This window comes from Equus quagga, chromosome 13 (genome assembly GCF_021613505.1).
Source record: "Equus quagga isolate Etosha38 chromosome 13, UCLA_HA_Equagga_1.0, whole genome shotgun sequence".
Lineage (NCBI taxonomy): Eukaryota > Metazoa > Chordata > Mammalia > Perissodactyla > Equidae > Equus > Equus quagga.
The window spans coordinates 86,127,207-86,143,981 of NC_060279.1; the positions used below are offsets into that span (position 1 = coordinate 86,127,207).

At 38.1% G+C, this 16,775-nt stretch overlaps 1 protein-coding gene across 1 annotated transcript; it reads left to right on the forward strand.

Annotated features, from left to right (window-relative positions):
* Positions 1–10,075: 10,075 nt before the first annotated feature.
* Positions 10,076–10,977, forward strand: LOC124250298 (vomeronasal type-1 receptor 4-like). The gene is given in 2 exon segments (XM_046682111.1): positions 10,076–10,870; positions 10,873–10,977. Coding segments are annotated over 2 exon segments (900 nt in total).
* The last annotated feature ends 5,798 nt before the right edge of the window (positions 10,978–16,775 follow it).

Sequence of the window (16,775 nt, forward strand, 5' to 3'; positions counted from 1 at the left end):
CATTTTGCATTTCAAAAACACCCTGGAGCCCACCTCCAAAAGGAAGTCACCCTATTACACTGCTTCCAAAGTACTATAAGAACTTCACATTTAACTGATTTCTGGGTGGGCCTTCTCCTTCTAAGGGCCATGGTCACCAGGTAATTGCAATTCTGTTGAATCACAAAGAGAAGTCCATGAGAAATATGAGATGATAGCCTTAATTCTTGTACCTCCCATGACAAACTCTACGGAATCACTTTCCCCACTAAGTTCTCAGTCATCCTGTGGGAAGCATGAATGCTAAATGGCAGGATAAATTAAAAAAAAAAAAACAGGCAATATGGACTCACTGCTATCAGGCTATCCTTCTGAAAACATTGAATATACTCATATATTTTAACTGAATGGCAAAATCTATAGTTTATCAAGTTGCCGTGGAACCTTGATGCACGTGTTGTCCACTGCATTCTGATTGGAATAGGCTCCACTTGGATTTCATCAATGATTGTAAGCAGCATATTTCTTCCCCAAATGCATCATATGCACATAGGAATTCTGCTTCTTATGTGTACACAATTCATTAATATCATCTCCTTCTCAAAGCCACAGAATTCCCCCTGTGTGATGGACATAAGAGAGCTGTAAATCTTGAAACACATCTCGTGTTAGCCTGGATGCCATTCAGGTCAGACTCAACTGTCTGGGCTAGGTTGTTCAGGATGCTAGAATTGCCATAAACTTCTTCCTTCTGGGCCAGTGCACAGTCTGTCTCAACACTCATACATGTGGCTCTAACTGGATTAATACCTGAGGACAAGTACAAGGATCAATATAGAAATTTAAAGAGAAAATCACCTGGTTTTCTAAAGTATACTCTGAAGATTTGTTGGGTTTATTCAGCTGAGTGAGTCTTGGTTCCTTGGGGAAATACTGAAGCTGACTCCTCGACAGGTTTGACTCATCCTGCTGCATGGATTCCTACTGGAAGTTTTCATAATCATAAAAGAGTGAGGTGTGCACGGAGTGACATTAGTAAAACGATCAAGTAGAAGCCTATGAGATGTTCTTCCGCCACCAACTGAAAAAACCACCAGAAGCTATCTGAATGAACTTTGTATGAACTCTGGAAAACAGACGAAGATTAAAGCCAACAGAAAATAACAACAATCAGGAAAAAGCCGTCTTCAACACAGCAAGAAAGTTTTCTGGCATTTGGACTTTCTCTTGGCCTATCCCTTCCCTGGTGCAACAGAGGTCCTGGTGTTGATCCAGAGGTAGACTGGTTCCAAGTTTTCTTCTCCAACTGTAGGGAGCAGAGTAGACTTTCTTTGGAAATTTCTGTCTGCATGCATTCTACCCTGTCTGGGGAATATGTGAAAGACAGATCACAGATTTGTGTAGCTCAAATGGAAGGCAGTAATAAACAGTAGGCACAGCTAGTAGAAGCTACAAGAAGAACTACAACCCCCAGAAGTGTTAGTGGTGGGGGTTATAGGATAACCCCTGCTATAATTTGCCATCTCTGTGTGGTTCAGATGGTATCCTGAATTCCTCTACCTCCATTGTCCTATTTCTCCCTAAAGACATATTCTTGTCTTAGTTGTCAAATCAAAAATTTCATTCTCAAGAGCCCTGACAGAGATGTTATCAATTTCTTGCCAGTGATTGTGGAAAATGAAACTTGATCAAAATCGGAGTTCAGTTTTCATCTTAAGCTTCATTGGAACCATGTGGTCCAATTTATATTGTCCACTTCCTCCAGAACCCAGGGAAAAGTAGGACTGATGACTTTGTAACTTGGAGCCTTTGACAAAGGAAGGGCACTTCCACCTCAAGGTAGCACTTGGAGTTTTGCCCTCATGGCCTCTCTGAAAATGCCACTAGGCACACTGGAATTCAGCTATTGTTTTGCTACTTATCTTTTATGAAAACTGATCCTTGAACTGTATAAGCTTTTTGTTTGTCTAGACTGAAATTTCAATATTGAAGTACCTCAACTAGAACTACACAAGTTAGGAAGCGGCTCAAATTCTTGCTTGACAAATGGAAGTGGTATACTCAAGAAAAAACAGACCAGACCATTCAAAACCTTAGCAATATAGGAAAAATTGACAGCTTTCTTTGGTGGAAATTCTATTTCCCCTTCAAGCACATGAAGCAAAGTCTTGTGGAAAACTTTCATTACAACCCTCCTTCCTGAAAACACAGAGACTTGGGTGATCATGAAGACCTACACGTGGTTAAGGAAACAACACTTGCAGAGGAAGGTATTCAGCTAAGCCTCAACTCTTTGGTCAAGGGTATTGCTTTAGACTTTATTATTTTGGCCATGCTAGAATCTGTACAATCACAGCTCATCCTACTCTACCTGGATAATGACTCGTGACATGTTGAGGAGTCAAAACAGAAACTTAAGAAGAAAACCATGTGGTGTTCTAAGATACACCCTGTTGGTCTACAGCATTTGCTCACCTAGTTGAGTCTAGTATTCTTGTGGTCATTTTGGAGACCAATACCGTAGGTTGATCTAATTCTGCTGCTTAATATCCTGGAGGTAGTAACCTTAAATGATTCAGTAGTCGAATCGACAGGATATGGTCTCAGCCCCTTTTAGATTAACCAGAGAGATCAACAAAGTGAAGAACACATAGGAAAAGTTGCCAGAAGCCATGATAAAACTAATGAGGACTTTTTGATGTGAACAGATTGTGTATGTATATTAAAAGTCAATCCACACAAGGTACTGAAGGGGAGCAGGATTTGCTACCCCAAAGTGTGTCTCTGTCTTAATTATTTTTGAGAACAAAATAATCACGAAGAAACTTTGACCTTCCCCTTAAATGCCTAAAGGATTTAAGGTAGATGGTCTCTTTCAGGATGGAGTGCTTACTATATGTAATTATAGGATAACATGAACTAGTTATGGTAGACAGGGAGGAACATAGCAAGGCCCATTTGATCAAAGTCCTCTCCATGTCACACTGTCCTTGCAAGGGTTGGTAAACATTTGTTTGCCGAACATTTGCTTTTCCATCTCCATGTGAATTGCCTCCCTCCCCTTTTAATTATAAACCACTACTCACAACATCCTCCTATATCCTTAGCTGAAGATGGTCCTTTAGGCCATGGCTTCAATCATTTTGGCAAGTTACTCAATTTCCCACAGTTCCTCCCACGAATACTTGTTATTAAACTTTGGTTTTCTCCAGTGATTCTGTCTCGTGTCAATTTAATTCTTAGATCAACCTAAATAATCTAGAGGGTAGTAGAAAATTTCCTCCCCCCTTCAGTTGGTGATGAGAATGAGAGACGTAACTGGCTGGATGCTGTTTGCTGCAGGACTACTGCAGCTGAGAGATCCTGGGCCTCTTACAAGAACCCGCAGGAGGTAGGTGTTCTTGCCGGGTCAGTCTCCCACATTGCTGTCTGCAGGGTCCTGTGAAAGTGACACCGCTGAGGTTCTTTTTGCCTTAGCAGAAGAAAATATTTGTGAAGCTAGTTTCTTGGACTCGGCAAATCTGGGGAATTTGGTAACATACTTATTGGTTGTTATTCATCCTTCTCCTTCTAGACATGGTGACTGTTTTTCTTTGTCTCCGTCTTTTGTCATCAAGATGAAAAAGTATAGATCAGAACACAGGCATAAGCCCTATAAGCCTGTTGTCTGGGCCTGCCCTGCTTCTAATGACAAACTTTGCTGCGGGTTAATACGCACACGAAGTAAAAGCTATTGCTTTGGGACATCTTGGAAGCCAAGGCCACAAAATGGTGCACATGGGTTGAAAATTAAGAGTCATTATGGTGCTCACTACCTCAAGAAGATTCCAACGATAGGATAAGTTGATCACAAAACAGGGGAGATGGACACCAAGTCAACTCACCAACTCAAGGAAATTTCCATGCAGTGAGGTATGCTATAATACAACAAACAAGTCCCAAGCCCAAAGGACATCCTTCTCAGGTATTACTTTGGCTCCAAGTGACCTAAGGCTTAGCTAAGACTTTATATGCATATAAGACATAAAAATACCTTAAACGTATTCTCCACAAATATTAGTTAAACGATTTATCAGGGGAACTTAGTTCTTTCCCGTTGCTAAAAAAATTTGTATCCAATTCTTCTATTATCAGCTAGTGAGTTTTTGTTGTATCTGATTCTTAGCAAAAATTTAATGGAAGCTATAAGGTCTCTTTGTCTGTGTGTTCATGTGTGTGTATATATAGATGTAGATATGGAAATGCTGTAAATGTGAGATGTGTTTCTACCTCTGGATGGTATGGCCACAATTAAGAGCTCCATTTAGTGGGCTTAAAGTAAGTGCTTATATAAAACATTTCTAAATGTAATAAGAACTAACCCAAATGTTTTCCAAGTTCACCTAACATAAAGTAATCCCTGTTAAATAAAGTTTATTTAAGTCTGTTGGTTTGATTGAAATAGGCTTGTCCTCAGAGTTAACTGCTTTGGATATGATACAGACATGCAGCCTGGGTTTACTAGTCAAGTAAGCTTATGTTAACCATGTCATAAATTTCTCAGCAAAAGTAATAACTTAGGATGATAGCTAATTTTGTATACTGTGTCATGAAGTTTTCATGGGTAATCTAAACATAACTTAAGGGAGCAAGTGGTTTAGATGGATGTAATTGAGATAAGAGTTTTTAGCTAAATGTTTAACAATAATTATACGTTATTATATTTAAAATAATGAATACTTAAAATGTATACTTAATATAGCTTCAAAGATCTCCCTGGTAACTTGAACCTTTGAAGTTCTCTGGGTCAAATTAAAATATGGAAAATTTATTGAAGTTCTGGTTTATTTTCAAATAGCATAACAATAAACATTAATTGCTAAACAAGTCTAACTTTACAGACTTTTGTCTTCTTATTACAAAGAAACTAAAGATATTTGGGTATATTAGTAAACATGTTTTGTGCTTTATTGAAAGATTTTACTAGGAAATAGCGTAAGTTTCTAGAAATTATGAAAAGTGCATTTAAATTTGAAAAGCCACAGAATACTAATGTGAAACACTCTTAAGAATCGCTTACTTCTTAGTTTTCATGAAAAATTAAGTCTTCTATGGGGTAAGAACTCTAATTATTATACGTGACTAGAACTACTCAAATTTAATGAAAACATCTCTGTATGCAAGGAAAGTAAGATGCATGTTTTTGACAAGTGAAAGAAGTCAGACGGAGAAAGGTAACTGCTGTATGATTTCACTCATATGTGGAAGATAAACAAACGTATAGGTAATGAGAATAGACTAGTAGTTAACAGAGGGGAAGGGGATGGGGATAGGGCAAAAGGGGTAAAGAGTGACATACGTATGGTGACATGGAAATTGGACTTTCAGTCGTGAACATGATGCAGTCTAAGCACAAACCAAAATATAATGATATATGCTTGAAATTTACAAAATATTTTGTGACCTCAATAAATTATCTTTGTAAATCAGGTATAAGGAATGGAGACATTTTTGTTTGTTTTAACAAAGTAAATTTGTCCTAACGTAAAATTTCTTATTGAAAAGAGATAAGTAATTTTTGCCCTAAGGAGCATCTGGGAAGCATCGAAGTCGTGGGACAAATGCTGTATGTAAAACATAATATTAGATAAGGTTTGTGGAAGAGGAACCCTGAGAAAAGAGTCTTGTGCATAGTCAAGTTGACAAAGATTGAAATAATTGTAATTAAGTAAACATTTTAATTTCAAAAGTCAGCTGGTACTTAATTAGAATTTTGTTGTCTGTCTTTTAAAAGGATATTTTATTGCACTTTTGCTCTGCTATAGGTCAAGTGATTATGAAAGGATGTTTCTCACATTTGAGTCAGTCTATCTAAAAGGCAGAAATTCCATATTTTGTCAAAGTAATTTCCTATGTTCCAAAAGCTGAGGTCTCTCTATTAAGAGAATGAAGGTTTTCTTTCTTTCTTTCTTTAGACTGTTTAGCTCCCTATGCTTGCCTTTAAGGTCTTCTGCTCTCACTTTGGATAATGGATAGCTAAGCATTGTTTCACAATGACTTATGATCCTTTGATAGTTTTGACAAACGTCTGCAAAATTCCAATTCTACATTAAGGCTTTCTTTTGACCTGAAAGTAACTTTGAGAATTTCTGTGGGCCCTTGGAACTTCCCATGGAATCTGTTCCCTTCCTCTAAAAACAGAGATATTCAAATGATTAGACTTGTTTTGTATGTTAAATTGCATAAGAACCATTGTCAAATAAGTGATGCTAATATCTCTCAGGGGTATCCCTGTATGCATATGCATATGTTGTGAATATAAGTGCCATGTAATAGGCCCACTAAACTCAGATCCAACTGTGATCCCTGAAGCAGTTCCATGACTCAGCTCCAGCGTTGCCCTACCATGGTTTGGAGGCAGTCTTGCCCACAAAAAGAACCCAAGAGGGACACAACAAAGGAACTTGGGAGGAGACACAACCATGGTTGCTCCCTGTAAGAGGCCAGCAGAACTCAGACCCAACCACTGTCCCCCAAGCAACACTTTGACCAGCTCCAGATCTGCTCTGCTTGGACAGAGGCATTTCTGCCCACCCAGGGACATGCCCAGGGACACACCTAAGTGACTCAGGAGAAATCATGCACATAAGCTCCCCTAGTCACAGGTTTAACCTAGATCAGAACTTTGGTCCCTGAAGCAGTCCTGTGACCTGCTGGTTCCAGCCCTGCTATTCAATGGTCTGGAGCAGTCTTTCCTACGCAGAGACCAGTCACATCTTTGTTGGGACACATACCCCCTGAGGCAGAGGTGTTGCTCAGTACTACATGCTGAAAACGCCAATGCCTATTATGCACTCAGCAGTAGACAGTACCTTCGCCAGCACCCAAAATGGCCCAGAAGGCCATATGGACATGGACTTGCAAGACAGCAATGGGAGACTGTGGCCTGCCAATCTTGAAAACTTCCCTCCTGATTTTCAATGGTGTGGAGCAAATGTGTGGAAAATAATAGAAGAAATCTTAACTAAATTGGAGTTGAAAAGGCCTGTAGGGGGAGCTCTCATGACCTATCAAACATCATCAATTACTCCAAACAGGAAGAGATATTGATTCCATCTCTGACAAGAAGTATCCCTAATTTTCTACTGAAGGAATATTGCTATCTTCATTTGGCAACAGCCCAGGCAATGAAAACACTGCAGCTCAACCAGTGAAAAGCCACAACCAACCTGAACTGTTACTTCCCCTCAATGGGCTTTCTTTAGAACATTCCCTGCCTATTCCCTGTTTTGCTCTATAAAAGTAAGCTCCCCTCCTTTGTTCTCTGGGTTTCCCTCTGGTTTGCCATAGCATGGCCTTCTCAAGTTACAATTCTTTTGGCCATTTCAAAGTAAACTCACTGTGTGGGTAAAATAATAGGCCAATTGGCTTTTGAAGTTGACGAGTGCCCTAATGGATGGCCCTCGCTCCACTCTATATCATAGCAAATATTCATTGTTCTTGAATTGAGGAAGTTACATTGACTTATCTGACAAATTGGTAACAAATTGCAATGTTGGTCTGTTTTAACCATCTGATCCCTGTATATTTATGTGTGAGACACGTTACTGTCATCAAATTCTTCCTTTTACTTGTTCCATTGTGAAAACCCTTCTCAGGTACTCGTTGGGTTCCGTTTCTCTATGTAGCTTAAATGAAGGTGCAGCTCAGGGGTCTCAAGAATAAGCAACAACTCACTTTTGGGTGGAAACACTTCTCAGGGGAGCAAAAGTATAATGAGATACGTGAACTTCCTTGCCCGTCCCTCTTGTGTCAGACTGCAGTATTAGCTGCTGCCTCCATTTGAGTCCCTTTCTGTCCCCAGGGATCAGGAAATGAAAGAGTCCTTCCCAAACATTGCAGTAGTCTCTTTAGAGATGATGACTCAAACTTGTAATTGGTAATTAACAACTGACAAAAAAAAGTTTCTCACAAATATTCTCAGTTCCCCAAGCCCGTCCTCTCACTGCAGCTGCTGGTGAAAAGATGATTGCAATTCTGATGGGAGGTGAGGTCACAGAATCACAAACCCGTCTCTAACGGTCTGGCGGCCTCCCTCCCTCTCACACAAGCAGGTGGTTGAGCCCAGCACACTGAACCCACCATGTTAGAAACCAGTGTGAGTCTAGTGGGTATATGCTATTTCACTCTGAGATCAAGAGTCTGCAAGTAAGGATGGGTATCAGGAGTCTCGGTAAGTGCTTATGTTGGAAAAAGATATTCTTAAATGTTTGAACCTTGTCCAGTGCCACAGTCACACTGTAAGGGGCAATAATTTTGAGGCTTGTGATGAGCTTAACAAGAGATGGGATGCTCTATATGACCCCAATCCCTGAGGCCTCCTAAGGTAATTGAGTGTAATCCTCCCTGCCAGTGATTGTTGGTGTTCAATCCAAGTGATAATGAAACCTGATTTTCATGTGAGAAATGGCTGTAGTTTGGAAATTCTTCTGTGTAAGGTAACTTGCAAGAATCATAATATACATTTTCTGGGATACTAGATGTGTGCCAAAAGCAACTCCATGATTACCAGAAACTAGAACAAAAATATAGAAATCATCTAATCCTTTGGAAAAGCACTGTACACAAATGACAATTCCTGGAATAGAAACAATTTCTCTAGCTCTGAGTATCTGAAGTACTTAATGGAAGCAATAATTGTTTCCTACTGAAAACCTCCACGGTTGGTTGACTTTGGAGAGAGACCATTTTGTGTCTTCAAATTAGGGGGGAGCATTTGAAACAATAGTAATATACAGATGGGTTTCAGTTTACAACTTTCAGGCACAAAAGTGTCTTGTGATCTATTCTCTGGTTTAAAAATATTGCCATATCAATTTCAAGCTCTACAATTTCAACTGATAAAATAAGATTTCACATCTTAGAGCTCTCATGTTCTATATGTGCTCATAGTTTAACAGCTAAAACATCGTGACTTATTATCAAAATCCTTGTTAAGTCACTTATTAAACATGTTTGTTATGATTTGAAAGTAGTGATATTCAGTATGACTCTACAATAACATCACATATTGATGTTTCAAGCCTCACGTTTTAGGGCAGCCCAGAGAGTTCAGCGCTGCCTGTGCTAGGTGTCGTTCCATTCCTGACATAACAGCAAATTAGTGTTTCTGTGGCAATTGCAAATAAAGCCGAGTGCATAATTTCCATACAATTTGTCACGACACAGGTGTCTAGAATTAATGAATGTACATTTTATTGAGATATTTAAACATCTGTTAAGAATTGTTATTAGTCTGCATGATAAATCAGTAAACATAAATGGAAACTTGTTAGAAAAAGATAAAATAAAACCCTACCAATCTAAAATAAAATGACAAGGTATGAGAAATCTAAATGGACATCTATATTTTTGGAAGAACACAGCCACGTAGGTTTGTTAGAACAGCACTGTGTGGGCCTGGCCTGGTGGCACAGTGGTTAAGTTCACACATTCCGCTTCTCGGCGGCGTGGGGTTCACCGGTTTGGATCCCAGGAGTGGACATGGCACCGCTTGGCACAGCATGCTGTAGTAGATGTTCCACATATAACATAGAGGAAGATGGGCATGGATGTTAGCTCAGGGCCAGTCTTCCTCAGCAAAAAGAGGAGGATTGGCAGTAGTTAGCTCAGGGCTAATCTTCCTCAAAAAAAAAAAAAAAAAAAAAGAACAGCCCTGTGTTTAAGTGCACAGCTATCACGCTGACACAGCCAGGTTCAAAATCTTGAATTTGACAAATCACTAAACTTTATCTCCCTTTGTGCTGCCTCTCTTTTGAATAAATATACTAGCAATGACTATGGACTACAGATAGAAGGAATACAGGGTGCACTATGTATGTGGCCGTTGTAGGAGTGATGTATGTTGTGAATGCTCTATGCTCTTTAAATGTTACACATTCAACTCTAGGAAATGTGATGAAAGAAAAACTATAAAAACAACTATTTTTATGTGATAACCAGTGTCAGTGGAGAATTCTGAGTTTCAGTTGACCTGATGCGTGTAACGCATGCTTCACATTTCCATGCAGGAATCTCTGGCTCAAAAGACAGCTCTCAGTCCTTGGGACTTAAGAGAATGGCCTCCAGGGATTTGGTGACAGGAAAGATCTTTTCACTACAAACCATAGTTGGAATTTTGGGAAATTTCTCCGTTCTTTACTTTTATCTCTTCCTTCACTACACAAGATGCAAGCTTAGGTCCACAGATTGCAACCTCAAGAATCTGACTGTAGCCAACCTCTTAGTTATTTTTTCAAAAGGAGTCCCCAAAATGATGGCAGGATTTGGGTTAAAAGATTTCATCAATGATTTTGGATGCAAATTTTTTTTCTACGTTCACAGAGTGGGCAGGGATGTGTCCATTGGCACCACCTGCCTCTTGAGTGTCTTCCAGGCCATCGCCATCAGCCCTCTGAACTCCAGGTGGGCAGAGCTTAAAGTTAAAGCCCACAAGTACATAGCCACCTCTAATATCTTCTGCTGGATCTTGAACATGATGCTAAATATTATACTCCCTCTGTATGTGACTGATAAAAGGAACAACACAAACTTCACACAGAAAACAGATTATGGCTACTGTTATGTGATGGAAGATGGTACCGTCACAATGAAAATCTATGCAGCATTGATATTATGTCGTGATGGTTTCTCTTTAGTGCTGATTGTGTCAGCCAGCAGCTTCACGGTTTTCATCCTGCACAGGCACAAGCAGCAGGTTCGATACATCCATAGAAACAATCTGTCTCCAAGATCCTCCCCTGAGTCCACAGCTACGCAAAGCATCCTTGTCCTGCTGTGCACCTTTGTATCTTTGTGGACTCTCTCCTCCATCTTCCTCATTTGTTTGACAGTTTTGAACAATCTCAGCTTGTGTGGCTGAGGAATACTTCTGCACTAATCAATGCATGTTTTCCAACAGTCAGCCCCTACATTCTCATCAACTATGATTCCAGAGTACCACGGGTCTGCTTTGCTTAGAATGGAATAGAAAATCCCCTAAGTTTTTCATAAATTTATCCATTTTATGCATAGTCACAATAGTGAATTGTTTTTCTTTAGTCGCCTTCAGCATGTAAGCACATTCTTGAAACACTCACATTAAAAGAGAGTGGTAAAGAGGACAGACTGAGCCTCTGCTCCTAAACAAACAATAAAATCAATAGCAACTGTAAATGAAATATGACGTAATTATCATGTACATATTGATGTAATGAAAATTTTATTAATGTTTTCCGTGGAGGGGTTCAGAATCTATGCAGTGTTAAAACATATTTCCTGAGAAGATCTAGAGTTTATGGAGAAATTTTGAATAAGATAACTTTCAATCTGATATAATAAATTTTCCAGACATTAACTACTTATGAGATTGTAGGAAAAGTTCTATAAAACAGGAAATCCCTTTGAGATAAGCATTCAAGAAACTGAAGGAAGGAAACTTCTTCCAGAGAATCAAGAAGACCATGGACTTAAGCTGGAGAATGAATTCAGTTTCAGAGAGTGGAGTCATTGAGGGCTAAATATGAGTTTTGTACATTCCACCCTTAGAGAGACCGTAGTCACTTGAAATAAGATGTTATGAAGGGAAATGAGTACATTTTGTACATTTTCTTATAGAAATGACTTGATTGAACTCAAGTCAGACAAACGAGCACAAAGGTATATTTTCACACGTTTCAAAAGACATGATGTAAGTGTTGCCTATGAAAAATGCATTCTGTCTGGGAGAAACTTATCTGGGTTTAGAGATCTGTAGAAAGTAGATATATTCCATAATTTGAAAACGCCCTTGAACATGCTGGCAGAAATAGTTCCATGGTGCACTTCCATATGTCAAAGGTAAGGAAATAAGGTCATGATGGAGACTTGCATTTTTTTGGAAGGAGTGAGGTCATGGCTCTTTGGAAGGTTCACTCATAAATCCATTGTTTTATGTGTCAATTTTTACCTGTGGATATACAAAGGAATAAAATGGAAATTTCAACAATTGAGCCAATGATTTTATGATTTATCTTTAGGGTTACATTATAAAGCTAATACAGACAATTTAGGTTTCAAATATTTGAAACAACAGGTTACTTTTGCCTACTGGGTATATATTGACATTTCTGCAAAAGAAACAAACACATATTTTAAGCTCACGTGATACACTTTGGAATATTGACAACATATTAGACATGAAAGTAATATACTTGTTTTTCTACATATATATATAAACACACTTGTGTTTGTGTGTATATACACATGTATATATGTGCTTGTGTATCTCAGTGTTTATATGTGCAGGTATGTATGAATATAAATGCCATAAAATTTTGCCTATTTTTCATTTAATATATTAGAACATTGTCAATTAAGGAAGAAAAATAATGCTGATTAGAATAACAGTACACCGTTTTAATCTTTATGTCCATTTGATCAGGATACTGGTAGTTTACTTGGTTAAACTTACATGCTATGTATTTTTCGCTTTTTATTTGAATCCTTATAGATTACATATAATTCTTAGAGTATACATTTGAATATACTAAAAAGTGTTTGATTTTCTTAAATTAGTATTTACAGTTAAAGTGAAAATTGTTATATGTGGGACTGGATTTATCAACCTTTTATACATTCACCATTATAACTATTCCATGTCCTTTTCCTTTCTAACTTAAATTTGACCATATAAATGATTTCAAATAACTTCGTTTTTGCTTCTTTTCGGTAGAAGTTGGATCATAACTTGGTTAACATTACATAGAATGTAGTTTTCCTTTTCTATTTTAATCCTTATATTTTAACTTTATCTCTTAAAATATCCAAATAAATATAGTCAAATATATTTGACTTACCCAGAATATGAGTGCAGCTATGTTTAATACAATCATAGTTACATTGGGATTGGAGTGACCAGGGTATTATGTGCTCTTCGTTACACCTGTTGGACGTTCTTGGGTTTTCTGTGTAACCTCTCCTGTATGAATTTTTAAAATCATCCTACATTTGATCCCTTTCACTTGGAAAGTTATACATTCAGTATGTTTTGGTTTTCTACTTGCAAATCTAAGAATATTTTTGAAAAGTAATCAGAGTGCATTTTTAAAATATATTTAACCTCTATCTGGACAATACGATAGCTTTCCAATGCTAGTCTCTTAAGCTCTCCCAACTTTTATTCGTTTTACCTTTGATCTACATTTTAAAATATCAATGCCACACGTACAGGTCATAACTGTATGGCTCAATGAAATCTTTCAAACTGAACATGCTTCTTTACTCGGTACATAAATTAAAAATTGAGCTTTGTCAGCACATGGCAGAAAACAAATTTTTCCCTCCACCAGTAACTACTTCCATCTAGTAAACAACACCCTGAACTTAAAAACACAGAAAACTTTTTTAGCCTGCTTGTAATTTCGTGCAAATGAAATAATACAGCATTCACTTATTTGCTTTTGCTTTTGTCATTCCCTATATTGTCTATGAATTTAACAATATTGTTTCATGGTATGACAGGTTGTTTATCTAACTTGCTGTATAAGGTTCCATTCAATAGATATCAAGAAGTTAATTTAACGATTCCACTTGGTTGTTCATGTGAGTGACTTTCAGTTGGGGGCTCTTAGGTCTACTATTCATGCATAAATTATTTTCTTAGTTGTGAGAAATGTTTTTTCATCTCTTGGGTATAAACACAGTAGTAGAATGTTTTGACTATATGTTTACAACATTGCAGCTCTATTACATACTATAAAATATTTTCTAAAAGGATCTTTTCTTAAACCAATTTTAACATCCAATAGCAGGATATGAGATTCCTGGTTCATCCACATTAGGCCAATATTTGATATTTTCTGTTGTTTTCAGTTTGGAGTATGGTTGCTGTGTGATTGTTCCAGAGGGGTGGTTTCCTTTGCATGGCTTTAATTACTAAGGAAGTTGAATATAATTTCTTGTGTTAAATAGATTTTGGATGGTGATTTTTTAAAGTTCGTTTTGGTTTATTTTTTTCAATATTTCCAGTTTTATTGAGATATAATTGACATACACCATTCTATAAGGTTAAGGTATACAACATAATGATTTGATATACGTATATATCCCAAAATGATCACTAGAGTAGATTTAGTTGACATCCATCACCTTACATGGTTACAAACTCTTTTCCTTGTGATGAGATCTTTTAAGATCTACTTTCTTAGCAATTTTAAAATATAAACACAGTGTTGTTAACTCTAGTCATCATGTGGTGCATGAGATCCCCAAAACATATTTATGTACATAAACTGGGGGTTTGTATCTTTTGACCACCTTCACCCAGTTCTGCCACCCCTCAACCCCCAATTGTGGCAACCATGGACATGATCTCTGTTTCCCTGAGTTGGGGTTTATTATATTCCACATTTAAGTGGAATCATACACTATTGGTTATTCTGTTTTTAGCCATTGTTCCATTGAGTCATGTTTCTTTTTCTTATTGATTTATAGGAATTCTCTCTCTCGCAAATCCTTTCTTAGGGTACTATCTATCAGTTTTTGATGAAGATCAGCACAATTTTACTGTAATTTAATTTTTATTCCCTCCATTATATTCAGTGTTTTTGCGCAATGTCAGAAATATGTTCCGATTCTAAGAGTACAGATATAATCTTCTTTGTTTTTGCTGTAAATACCTTTGCGTTTCTTTAACAGCAGGTTACAACTGACAGATATAATCTCCTTTGTTTTATTCTACAAATACCATTGAGTTTACTAAAATGTAGGATACAGTTGTATTCAGAGTCACTTTGTTGCGATTTTTGTAGGAAAGGATATTGTTTTCCAATGAGGCTGTTAGATTTCAATTCATTTAGAAAATAGATTACAGTATCGATTCTTTTCTGTCCTATTATTTCCTTACCAAGTAGCATCAAATCATCCTTGGTGTGACTACTCTGTGCCTTCTTGTAGCCATTCTGCCCATATTGTCTTAACTCTTAAAGACCTTAGCAATCCCATGGTATCACTAATAAAAGTCTTGGTGTCCATAACCTGTAATGCACCTATTTGTTCACAGGATCCATTTTTCTCATATTTAATGGCAGAAGTCAACCCTGTTGTCTCATATTTTCCCATGCATTTCTTGTGTTTTTTATGTCTTTCATCAGCTTTAGGTCCAAAGTATCTTATCAATGAAGAGGTAACAATGTACATAACAAATAGCCTTCCAAAATGGGCATTGTTCCTTTACTGAGGGCAAAGGAGTGATTAATTACTTGACCAATATAATAAAGATAACGACCTTATCTGAGGCAAGGCTCAACAGATTTGCTTGTGACCTACTTTAAATTATCGAGTTTCCTAAGTTTTTGGATCCTCAGGTGTTATGCAAATCTATAGTGAGTACCACATCCTCCTGCACCTGTTTGCGTCGCCTGCACAGTATTTGAGAAGAGGAAGGGACAGAAATGCAAGCTTAAAGCTCCTGTTGCTGGGAGAGCCATAAGAAATTGTCTTTTGTTGCAGACCCAAGAGTGTCCTGTGTTTTTCCACCAACCAAGAAATGATTGCATAACTCCTCGTAACCAAATGGAGTAAAATTGAAGATATTTCTCACTTCTTGATACTTTCATTGATAATGGAATGCTGAGAAGAAGCATGGCTTTCTGAAAGGGGAACTGTTAAAGCTCTTTCCTGGCCCTTGTTATGTGACGAGAGAAGATGCCCTGGGACATGTAGTAAATTTTCTCACCTAGTGTTGGTTAGGGGCAGAGGAAGGAACCTTCACTTGACCACATGATAATGAGGCTGATATGTGAGAATTTGGATTGACACAAGCAACCTGAAAGAGTTTTGCTTATTATTGTTCATTCTCTTCCTGGCAGAAGGAGAAAGAGTCAGGGGTTCTCCAAATTGATCTAGAGCTTTGGGTGAGTAGAAGACATGATAACTTCATTTGTTTGAGCTATAAGTGTGACCAGGGAATCAGGGAGGGAAAGGATTCCTGAGGATCTGACCAACCACCAACACAGTCTGTGTAGTTTCTCTGACAAGAAGAAACTATGTGTCCTGTTTCACAGAAATTGCTGTCCCTGTTTTGCGCATGTTGCTATCTTGCAGAGAAACACACGTTTGCAGCAAGACCCCTGAAAAATATTCCAGCACAAAGCATCGTAACGTTATCTAAAACTCATTCTCATCTTAAATTCTCCTCCTCTGAGAGAGTCCAAGCAGCCGTTTTCAGATCATGCAATGTTTGTAATAGCATGATTGCCTGCTATTCATGAGCCCCAAATGAACACAGTTGTTCGAAATGTAACAGTTGTTACACAGTTGTTACAAATAAACCTGTTATCCTCTGCTCTCCAGGGGTAAAGTCTCCACTGGCACTAAGTGTGGGGAGACACTGCATTTAGAGCTATCCTCGGTGTTCGCCATTGTCTGTGCAAGCAATAAACCTCTTCTGCCTTGGATGTGATTTTCAGCTCTGCTCTCATCAAGAGACAAACCTATCGGCTCAGTTACAAATTTGGTGACCCAGATAGCACTGCTCTGACGTCTGTGATCCTTGTTACTCATCTACCAACAAAGAAAGTAGTGGGAACTGGCAGCTCACCCAGGCTAACTCTTTTACACTGTTGGAGACAGGGTGAAGGGCAAAGGGAGAGGCTCCTGGTGCCTAAAATGCCAGCCCTCCACCACAGCTGCCTTGGATCAACTTAATGGCTGCATCAGACCATTTTGTTTGGAAGTTCTCCTGGAGTGAAGGGCCATGCCAGACTTGCAAGTCAGCTATCAGAGTCTTTCAGATTGGG